The sequence below is a fragment of the Ailuropoda melanoleuca genome, chromosome 5 (genome assembly GCF_002007445.2).
Source record: "Ailuropoda melanoleuca isolate Jingjing chromosome 5, ASM200744v2, whole genome shotgun sequence".
Taxonomy (NCBI): domain Eukaryota; kingdom Metazoa; phylum Chordata; class Mammalia; order Carnivora; family Ursidae; genus Ailuropoda; species Ailuropoda melanoleuca.
Genome location: NC_048222.1, coordinates 27,748,300 through 27,759,929, shown reverse-complemented (window position 1 = coordinate 27,759,929; position 11,630 = coordinate 27,748,300). Strand labels below are relative to the sequence as shown.

General features: G+C 40.2%; 1 protein-coding gene across 1 annotated transcript; it reads left to right on the top strand.

Annotated features, from left to right (window-relative positions):
* The first annotated feature begins 891 nt into the window (after positions 1-891).
* LOC100465285 (butyrophilin-like protein 1) lies at positions 892-9,240 on the top strand. Its single transcript, XM_019809009.1, has 7 exons — positions 892-964; positions 3,546-3,896; positions 4,493-4,774; positions 4,916-5,116; positions 5,933-5,959; positions 8,026-8,052; positions 8,717-9,240. Exons 1-7 carry the CDS (start codon positions 892-894, stop codon positions 9,238-9,240), a joined length of 1,485 nt encoding a protein of 494 aa, XP_019664568.1.
* Positions 9,241-11,630: the final 2,390 nt, after the last annotated feature.

Below are 11,630 nucleotides of genomic sequence, written 5' to 3'. Positions count from 1 at the left end.
AAGTCCCCCAGGATGACTTTTATTACCTCTACTTTCAAAGTAACTGCAAGCGCTGCAGACAGGCTGTGACTTTCTTATTGGACCCGTTCTAAGAGAGGCATTCACATGTCAGTGCCTTTTGGTAGCCCTGTTTGTCCCCCTTCCTAAGAATATGTTTCCAGTCCAGGGATGGATTAGAAACCTACTCTTCCCAGCCCCTGCAGCCACACCTTTGGATGCGGACCACAAGAATAAGCAGGTACCAATTGTCCCTGGAGCCGGGCCTTGTAATTTAACTGAGGAGATCAGGAGCTTCCAGGAAGCCTCCTGGCTCAATCTGGATGGTGCAAGAGAAATATGTGGTGATGTGGAGGTGTGTCTGGGGGAGATATGGGTCCTAAAAACAAAAGAGCTTGAGCTCTGGGTCACATAGTGAGAAAACTCCCTTCTCTTTCTGGAATTAAGCCACAAGAGTGTTTGCAGTAAAAATAAATAAGTAAAAGTATGAATGAATCAATACATGAAGGCAAGAAGGAGGGAATAAGATTGGCCAATAGGAGTGGACTAATTTTGTGTCTGCCTTCACTTCTGAAAATGAACTCAGGGTTTTTCAATTTCAAGAAAGCCCACAGGACACAAGAGAGTGGTTTACAGCTTTCTACACCTGCTGGGGAAACAGTTGGTTTTCAGAAAGAAGAGAGGGAAGGAAAATCCACTGGGGAGGGGTTGGAGTTGGTGGCACTCTGTGAGGAAGAACAGCCAAAAAACTGTGTATAAAAGTAAATCTTTGAACAGGGGATTTTCTTTTTTCCTAAAAGTTTTCACTCTGGTGGCTTTCTCACCACCTTCTCTTACAGAGTACTTCCTTGTCAGGGTGAACATTTCATGCTTTCACTTTCTGCTCTGAAGAAGATGGTGGGTTCTCCTGACTATTCTCCTGCTGGCTTCCTCCTCCTTCTCCAGGTGTCTACATGGTACTCAGCAGGTCAGTGTTCTCTCTCCTTCTCTTTATTTATTGGCTTGTTTTTTTTTTTTATTATATTATGTTAATCACCATAGAGTACATCCCCAGATTCCGATGTAAAGTTCGATGCTTCATTAGTTGCGTATAACACCCAGTGCACCATGCAATACGTGCCCTCCTTACTACCCATCACCAGTCTATCCCATTCCCCCACCCCCTCCCCTCTGAAGTCTTCAGTTTGTTTCTCATAGTCCATAGTCTCTCGTTTCATTCCCCCTTCTGATTACCCCCCTTTTCTTTATCCCTTTCTTCCCCTACCGATCATCCTAGTTCTTATGTTCCATAGATGAGAGAAACCATATGATAATTGTCTTTCTCTGCTTGACTTATTTCACTTAGCATTATCTCCTCCAGTGCCGTCCATGTTGCAGCAAATGTTGAGAATTCGTTCTTTCTGATAGCTGAGTAATATTCCATTGTATATATGGACCACAGCTTCTTAATCCAGTCATCTGTTGAAGGGCATCTTGGCTCCTTCCATGATTTGGCTATTGTGGACAATTATTGGCTTGTTTTTAATGACTCTTCTCAGATGAAGAAAAAGCTTGATCATCCATCAGTCGTCATTATACCTCCTCTAAAGGCAGTTATATTGGGGAGGAACTGTGACTGTGTTCATGCCAACTGAAGACTGGAAGGTTCTGTCCAAGAAGGACTGATCTTTATATCAACACCCTTTATTACTTTGGATAGATTTCATAAAACTCATAGCTCTAATGTTTAGCTAAATCTCTATTGAGTATGGGTGATTTTATCCTGATTAATTTCAATGTAACAGTATCAGTGAAAATATACTTTACAATGATCACATTGCCAAGGAAACCTAAGCCCAAGTACAAAGTATTTGGAATCCCTGGTTATGATCTTTGACAAATCTTTTTTTTTTTCCCCTCTGGGACTTGAGTCCTTCTTTCATAAAATAGAAAGGGGCCTCAGGATGAGATCTCAATAATGGGACCTCAACTATGAGATTACATTTTTTAAATTAAAATCTCTTTAATTTGATGTCAGTTAGTCAGGGAATATTAAAATGTTTGTTTTCCATACATGTTGACTCAGCAATTCTGCAAGAATTTATCATAAAGAAAATCTCTCTCGTGTATATGTATAATGTATTAAATGTTTATTGTGGGACTGCTTGTACTAATAATAAATTGGAAGCAATACAAATATTTACCCTGATACAGGAAAAGCTTAAACATGGTGTTATAGGCAATGTCAAAAACAAGAGGTAGAGTTAAGTTATATGTACTAAAATGGTTGGATGTTCCTTATTGTAGAAATTGATATATAATGATTCCATTTATGTGAAATAGAATAACTTTTACACTACGCTGTGGATATAAGTAATGTCAAATATCTTTTCCTAAATTAAAATGACTCATATAACATGTATAGCCAGTAGTCCTGTATCAGTTAACTAAGAACACCTATCTGTTGTGTACTCTGGGTTTTACACAGGAATGGAAAGGAAGGGAGACCACGGCTCCCATCCAGCCTAATGGCCAGGGTCATGCTCCTTGCCCAAGACTGCCTGATCCACATTCTCTGGGACAGTCTGGCCATGGGATTTTTCCTTTAAGCCCATGTGGCCTTGTCGTTTGTGTTAACACTCCTGGGCCCCCTCACAGCCATGCCTTTTTGAATTCTTCCCACTCCAGGGTCACTACATTTGTGGGCCCTTAAGCTTTAACCATTCAAAAGAGCCACAATACCCTTGGCCTCTGCCAGTGCAAGTTTTGCCCAGGGGGCATCAGTCACCTTTTAGTTACCATTGATTTTTATACTAAAGTAAGTTTCAAGTAGATGGCTTAAGTGACTTGACAAAGGAGCTTATTTCATAATTAAACAAAGTCCCCATTTTTTGTTTGCAGCAGCCTTCTTCCCTGCCCCAGGGAATCCAACCATCCTCTCTGGTAAAGACTGCCCTGCTCTTGCCACCTGGAACCACTGGTTTCCAAGTCCTCTCAAGAAAATAATTCTTATGAAAAACTTTTCTTTATGATTCCAAGCATTCAGTGTTACTAAAAAAAACAAAAAAACAGCCAAACCTTATAAATTTTACATTTCACTTTTATATAAAACACTGTTAATCTTTTCCCTAACCCCTCAACACAGAGTAACCTAAATCTTTAAACCAGAAATGGCTACTTATCCTCTTAGGAGCAGTTTGTTGGGAGAGAAATGGATGAGTGTGGAGAGAAACACCTTCTACTCCTCTCCTACCAAAAGAAGGGATAATTGCTTAATAAGTTACTTTGCCACATTTAATTCTAAGTAAGTCTCTTTTATTTAGGTTTTACATAATTTACACATAAATATTATTTGTAAATGCATAGAAAAACTGTCATTTCAAATGCCAAATTATCAGTAGTTGTTACCTCTGGAGAATATAGTTGAAGAAGTTAGATTCCATAGATATATATTTTAAGGCATATATAACTTTTTTGGAAAACAATGCAAATAAGAAAGAAATGCAGATGGGTCTCTTGTTTCATCCTCCCTCACTCATTTCCCCAATCTGTCTTTGATTTTCATGCAGTGTCCGGGTTTTCTGTGAAGGGACCGGCTGAGCCCATCATGGTTCTGCTAGGGGCAGATGCCACTCTGCCCTGCCAGCTGTCCCCTGAGCAGAGTGCAGCCCACATGCATATTTGGTGGTACCGAACCCAACTCTCCCCTGCTGTGTTTGTGTACCAGAATGGACAGGAACAAGGTGGGGAGCAAATGCTGGAGTACCGTGGCAGGACAGAGTTGGTGAGAAACTCCATCAACAAAGGGGGTGTGGCCCTGCTGATCCAACATGTTCGTGCCTCTGATCATGGCCAGTACCGGTGTCATTTTAGGGATGGTCAGAGCTCCCAAGAGGCCATTGTGGAGCTGCATGTTATAGGTATGTTAACCTGGCACAGAGTGTGTATGTCGTGGTGTAAAGCAAAGAGAAAAATAAGGATGTCTGGATTCCTAACCTGCCATTTCTTATGATCTTCCATATATTGATATGCTAATTGACCTTGCCGAATGTCAATTTCTTAAACTACACAGTGAGACTAGGACTACATACTCTATTTACTTTTAAACACCAAAAAAAGGGCAATATTTCTGAATATGTTTTCATATCCCAAAAAATCCCAGAAAATTAATTGACTAGTATTAATTCAGACAGGTACTGATACCTTCAGATATTAGTTTTCACCCAATCAGTAGAGAAAGACAATTTATAGGATATACTTTTTCTAATTTTAATCGGACCTGTTTTTTCCTCTCCTTGAAATGACATCAAAGCTCTCTTTGTCTAAGTATAGTGCAAAGTCATCAAGTTGATTTCAAAACTGAATCACAGGTTGGCCTAACATTCACTGTGAGAGGTTTATTGACCTTTGAGCGTCAGTTTACTTATCAGTCTAGTGAGGGCATTTTGACCCTCAGCCTCAGGGACTCCTGAGCCCCAAGGACCCCAGGCCTTAAACCCATGCCTTCTCTCTTCAGGGTTGGGCTCTGCACCTCATGTTCACATGATGGGACCTGAGGATGGTGGGATCCGAGTGCTGTGCTCTGCAGATGGCTGGTTCCCAAAACCCAGGGTGCAGTGGAGTGACGTGATGGGAGTGAATCTACAGTCCCTCTCTGAATTTCAGACCCAAGATGAAGATGGGCTCTTCCGTGTGGAAGCATCTCTCGTGGTCATGGACCGCTCTCTGGGCAATCTGACCTGTTCCATCCAGAATCCCCTCTCTGGACAGGAGAAAGCATCAGCCATCTTCCTTCCAGGTGAGTGAGGCATAAACCCCAAAACAGAGTTGGGAGTGTAGTGAAGGCAGAGAGGAGGGAAGAAGGGCTGAGGGAATCTTGGAAAAAGGGCAGGATGGCCTCCAGGCTAGTTCTCACTATGTCTTCACATGCCTGTGTCAGAGCCCTTCTTCCCCAGGATGGACCCATGGAAGGCAGCCCTGGCTGGGACAGTCCCTATACTGATGCTCCTCCTCGCTGGGATTAGCTACACTGGCTGGAGACAACATCAAGCTAAAGAAAGAGAAGTAAAGAAAAAGAAAACAGAATCTCGTGAAAGAGATCAGATGAAGAAAGAAAAGGAAATGGCACTTGAGGCCAAAGGTAAATTGTGTCAGCAGAACAAATAGGGTTCATGGAAAAGCTGGGAGTATAGGTTGTATAAAGCGGGTGGGGAAATAAAAGATTGCCAAAGGACCCCAAGGAAAACATGGAGTACCAAAATTCCATATAGCCTGAGTTTCATGGAAAGGAGGAAACCATGTGGGAAACTTGGAGAGTTGTGGGCAGTGGTTGTACCCAAACTGTGGTGTTGCTTCTCCTTGTGGAAATGTCTTCCCCCATCTTCTCCTGACACACCTAAGGAATCTTGAATTCCCATGAAAGGTGGGCACTCCTTACTCAGTGACCCTATGACATTTCCCATGTAACTTTTCCTAGCACTTGTCATTTTAGATTCCACATGTATGTTTGCTAATCCTTCTCACCTGCTTAACTATGGGATCCCTAAGGGAGGGCCACATTGAATTCATTCAGCTCCTCCATGAACTCAAGAGCAGCTAAAACCCAATTTGATGGATTTTATATCTCTTCTTTCAGAGAACCTCAGGGCAGAGCTTGGTGAGTCTTGCTTCTTCTCATGCCCTGTGTAGAATTTGCTCCCCTTTCCACATCTGTTGTAGGTCTCTCACTGAATGTTGTTTCTTTCAGAACAGCGAAAGGCACTATACCTTGTAGGTAAGAGACTGAGTTTCCCACACCCCTCAATGTTTTGATGTCCAACACTTTCTCAGCTCCCTCCCTTCAGAGGGAAAGACTGAAAGATTTAATAGTGACTAGTGAAAAAAAATAAGGGGGAAGGAGAAGAATGTGAGGCTCTGGATGTCTTGTCTTGTCTTAACTGGATTTGTTCTGTTTTAGATTGGAAGAAGGCCCTGCTGTATCCTGGTAAGTAACTCTCTGGCTTAGATCTTGCCATGTGCCTCTGATATTCCAAGTATAATAAGTAGTGACATAAGCATACACACACACACATCCACGTGCAAGTTGTGAAGATTTATTTGGTATCAATCTATAGTATTTTGTATTTGGAACCTCAAATATTCAATTGTTTTTCACAGCTAAGGATAAAGAAGAAAATACTGTTGACTGGTAAATTCCACATAGCTAGAGTAGGACTCGACACGAATTGTTAACCCATCCACTATGGAGAAGGAAGAGAAAGAACTCAGAGCGATTTTGTTGATATTTAGGAAGAATAAAGAATACCCTATTCTTTATTTCTATAAATAGAAATAGCATAGAATCAACATTTCTATACTGTGAATAAAGTTTAAAAGAGCAGAAAATATATTTTATATTTGGGAAAAATATATTAACTATTTTTTTATTTATTTTACCTATTTGAAATAAACAAAGTAAAGTTCAATACATAGGAACAAGGTTTATGTTTGAAAAGCTTAAAAAACAATCTTTCAAAATATTTTAATATCATTATAAAAATATATTTATCTGGTGGTAGAGGGAATTGGCTATTTTATATCTTCTAATATCTGTGTCCATGTACTAAGTGTATTTAAGACTGTGTGTGCGCGCATGTGTAATACACAGTTAGACCCCAAAAGCCTTCTAGGTAATTCCTTAAATATATAGTTGGGCAATTTTTATATGCCAGATACTGTGCTAGATGTTGGTGGCATAAGCTGTGATCTCTGACCCTAGAACTTAAAGTCCATTGGGGGTTAGTAAGCTAAGAACCAGGCAACTGCACACAGCCTGATAAGTACTTTGATATGACAGGGTCAAGGCACCCTTCCCAAGGGTTAAAGTAAGGTAAGCAGTTTCTACTGAGAGTTTCCTTTCCTTTCCTTTCCTTTCCTTTTTCTTTTTCTTTTCTTTTCTTCTTTTCCTTTCCTTTTCTTTTTTTTTTCTTTTCTTTCTTTAAGATTTTATTTATTTATTTGAGAGAGAGAGAGAGAGAGAATGAGCAGGGGGAGGGAGGGGAGAAGCAGACTTCCCACTGAGCAAGGAACCCAATTTGGGGCTCAATCCCAGGACCCTGAGATCATGATCTGAACTGAAGGCAGATGCTTAACTAACTGAGCCACCCAGGTGTCCCTCTACCAAGAGTTTTCTTTCAGGAGCTGCTTTAAAATGTTCCCATGGTTCTAGAGGAGAGAGCAAAGTATAGTAAGGATGAGGACATACAGGTTTTAGTTCCAACTCTGTGATTACAACTGAGGAATTCAGTCATTTTTGCTTTCTTAATCTCAGCCTTCTTATCTCTAAGATGAAGAGATTGCAGATGCCCGTGATGGCTCATATATTCATCAATTCTATATATAGAGTGATACCCTTCCTAGAAGAGGGCAGCTCACTGAGAGACCATCAAGACTTATAGATAAGTTCTTTTCTGCCTATTGCCCTGAGACATTAAGAGAATATCCAATCTTTAAAGAAAACACAAGTTCTGTCATAAGAGAAGTGCCCCCAGACAGAGGCAGATATAGTTCTATTCCTTATGAAGAATCTGTCTCTGGAGAAAAATATTTAAAATGTGATTACAAGCATTAGAATTTTTAAAAGTCAGTTTAAAAGACTTAGTCTGAAGCTTAAACTCTACTTCTACTCTGAGGTGGTCATAGACTGGGAAAACACTAAAATAAAATCATAAAATAAAATAAAAGGACATTTTGTAGTTTTCATCCTCAATGAGGAGTGCCACAAAGGTCTTAAGAGCATAGGTGCTTAGAACACTAGATCCTGCTCCAGGTGTTCTCCAGACTTACTCCCCCAGCATTGGGCCAAATGAGGGGATCGTTTCTAATCTGAGACAGCACACAGGAAGTACATCCTTTGTCTTGTATTTTCTGGACACTGCCAACTTCAAGGGGCTCAAAGGAGGGGGGAAAGAGAGCTGAGAAGAGAGAGCAATGAGCCAGGAAAGGAAGCGTGTCCCTCCTCTTCATTCTGTGGGTATGCTACCATCATAGTGTCAATTTGCTCTTTTTCAGACTGGAGGAAGGAAAAGTTCCAGCTTGGTGAGTGGCTCTTTATCTTTTTGACTCCTTTCCAACCTGCCCTCTGATATTCCATTTTCCCCTCCTAACATCATCTCCTACTTGAAAAGACAGAGGAACCATTATTTTGGTAAAGAGAGGGAAGAACCATTGGCCTGAGCTGAAAATTGCTGCTAGGATTATCTACTCTGGTTGTATTTACCCCTTCATATATTGGCCATGCTTTCTCACCTGTGGGGGAAGGGGGTCCACTTGCTTCTGAACGAAATTATAGCCCCTCAGTTGAGGAAATCCCCAACTGAGTAAAAAGTGTTCAAAATGATGAGAGTAACCTAGCTGCTCTTTTTAAAGAGGTCAGCTGACATGGAGCCTATTAGTAATTGAAGAACATAGTTCTAATTTGTAGATAATTTGGAAAGAATACTATTGTCAAGTAAACACTGCAAGTCCCAGCTCACTCTGGCACTCTGCCAAGACACTGATAATAGCATAGGTAAGATAAGATGAGATAAGTAGCATTGAACCCTTGGCAGGAGCACTCCATAGCTCCACCTCCCCCAGCAGACACATTCAGAAGACAGGTGTTCTTTCACTATTCAATCCTGTTTCTCTAAGGTTTCACCTGCACAACAGCTTTCTGAAATATATAATGTTGGCCCTTCTCTTCACTTTTCTTTCCCCACAGCCCATGTGACTATAAATCAGGAAATCCATCAGAATAATTCTGACCCAGAGAGAAAAGAGAACTTCAGAGAGGAAACAGAGGATCTATCTCTTAGTGATAAGAGAGGAGACTGCAACCGTATCACACTTAATCAGGAAGTCTTCACCTCAGGAAAACATTATTGGGAAGTGGGTATTGAGGACACTGATGAGTGGACTCTAGGCGTATATGAGAAGCCCGCAGTCAAGAGTGGGTTATCCACCAATTTACAAAACAAGATATTCAGAGTCTTAGAGAAGAAAGGATGTGAATACAGAGCTCTCACCTGTGGGCTCCAAGACACTTCTCTAAAAGAGCATCTCCTGTTAGAAAAGTATCCACAAAAGATTACAATTTTCTTGGATTATGAAGACAATGACATTTCTTTCTATGACATGACTCAGGGTACCCACATCTTCTCCTTCACCCAGGCAAACTTCTCTGGGTCACTCTATCCTTACTTCAATCTTAAATCCATGGAGCATTCCCTATCTGAGCCATACTAAGTGACTTAGAGGAAGAATCTATACCATGAAGACAATATTTTCTGTAAACCCTAGAATGCCAGTTCTGATGGGTGACCTCAGGCTCACTGATTATGAGGCCTCTTGGCTTGAGGCTCCATGAGTACCCATGAACAGCAGGGTTTCTTAATTGCAGAGAAGAAATTTTTGTTGTGTTGTTATTGTTATAAATGCTATTTCTTGCTTTATATCTAATATATCACAGATTGATAATTTTCTAAAATAAATTACTGGACAAATAAAGTCAATAAAAAAACAATGCATACAGTTACAAGTTGTAATTAGCTTACTGTTAGGTTCAATATACTTAAAACTGTCAATTTGCTCTACAACGTTTGTAATACTCTAGTTCTGTATTTGTCTCATAAAGAACTGGTAAGAAACAGTTAATATAGTTCACTGGTCTGTGAACAACACTTTGAGTGGCACTGCTAAAGCAGTATTCAAAGGAGTAAAAACTAGATAAACCCCTTCAACTTTCTCATAGCAACGCTGAATAAAAGCGACAAAATACTGCTATTTTCTGACGTTGAAGGAGAAAAGTTAAATTGTGGTTTGAGAGATGCGTGGGTGGCTCAGTCAGTTAAGTGTCTGCTTTTTGCTCAGGTCATGATCCAGGATCCTGGGGTCGGAGCCCTGGTTCAGGCTCCCTGCTCAGTGGGGAGCCTGCTTCTTCCTCTACCTGCTGCTCCCCCCACTTGTGCTCTGTCTCTCTGTTTCTGTCTCTCTCTCTGACAAATCAATAAATAAAAATTTTAAAATAAATAAATTATAATTTAATATATGCTAATCTATATCTTAAATGCAAGGATAATTTGAGGAAAGAAAAAATAAATATCAATCATAATCCAATTCTAATAAATGTGAAGATGTTAGCATGACAGAGGTCTGGGAAAATCAATGAGGTAAGAGCATTTTGAGGTATTTGTCTTATCAAAGGAAGAGAGAGACATTTTATTGCTTTGCCTAAGATATTAATAAGGGAAATGACTACTTTATATTTTGGGGAATTCTAAGTATATCCACCAGCAAAGGTAAGGAAAGGCCCTTCTTCTCCCTCTAATCAAACCTATCTGCTATATTAAAATGAGATGACTAGAGGAAACAGTACTTAGTGTTTAAACAGGGGTAAGAAGAGAATGTGCTCCTTAGAGAAAGACAATTATCATATGGTTTTTCTCATCTATGGAACATAAGAACTAGGATGATCGGTAGGGTCAGAAAGGGATAAAGAAAGGGGGGGTAATCAGAAGGGGGAATGAAACATGAGAGACTATGGACTATGAGAAGCAAACTGAAGACTTCAAAGGGGAGGGGGTGGGGGAATGGGATAGACTGGTGATGGGTAGTAAGGAGGGCACGTATTGCATAGTGCACTGGGTGTTATATGCAACTAATGAAGCATCAAACTTTGCATTGGAATCCGGGGATGTACTGTATGGTGACTAACATAATATAATAATAAAATAAAAAAATAAAAATAAATAAATAAATAAAGAAGAGAATGTGCTCCTATGAGCTAGACTGAAAAACCTGGTGAATTCTGTGGATATAGGGTTGAGTACCCGGAAGAATCTTGCCCCAGCAGCAGGGAATAATCAGCACTAGACTAAAAACTGATCCAATACATACTGATAAACAAATCTTAAAAGCAAGGCTCAAAAGGATCAAATTATTTACAAGTATCTAACTTCATTCCAAAGCAGAGCTCAACCAGGTAAAATGAACAGTGTCTGACATCCAATAAAAAATTATCAGGCTTGGAAAGAAGCAGGAAAATCCAACTCATAATGAACAAAAAGAAATCAATGAATTGAAATTAACATGGAACTGATACAGGTGTTAGATTTAACAGATAAGGACATTAAAACAAAAGTTGTAACTATATTCCAGATATTTAAAAAGTTCACTAGAGATACGAATTTAAAAGAAAGAACCAAATTCAACTTCTTTAGATGGAAGTGACAATGTGTTAGATAAAAATTGCCTTGGATATGGTTAGCAGCAGATTAACCATTGCAGAGATAAATACTCAGTGAACTTGAAGACATAGAAATGGAAACTACCCAAAATAAAACACACAGAAAAAGAAAAGAATTAAAAAATAAAGAGTAGCAGTGAGTTGTGGGAAAACTTTAAAGGGCCCAGTACAAAGGCAATTGAAGTCCTTGAAAAGAAATGGGCAAACAGGGGCGCCTGGGTGGCACAGCGGTTAAGCGTCTGCCTTCGGCTCAGGGCGTGATCCCGGCGTTATGGGATCGAGCCCCACATCAGGCTCCTCTGCTATGAGCCTGCTTCTTCCTCTCCCACTCCCTCTGCTTGTGTTCCCTCTCTCGCTGGCTGTCTCTATCTCTGTCGAATAAATAAATAAA

Excerpts from the sequence above, each read along its gene's own strand:
- LOC100465285 (XM_019809009.1), top strand. The coding sequence starts at position 892 with ATGGTGGGTTCTCCTGACTATTCTCCTGCTGGCTTCCTCCTCCTTCTC. Across the intron at positions 3,897-4,492 it reads TGTGGAGCTGCATGTTATAG|GGTTGGGCTCTGCACCTCAT; the intron begins GTATGTTAACCT and ends TTCTCTCTTCAG. Across the intron at positions 4,775-4,915 it reads ATCAGCCATCTTCCTTCCAG|AGCCCTTCTTCCCCAGGATG; the intron begins GTGAGTGAGGCA and ends TGCCTGTGTCAG.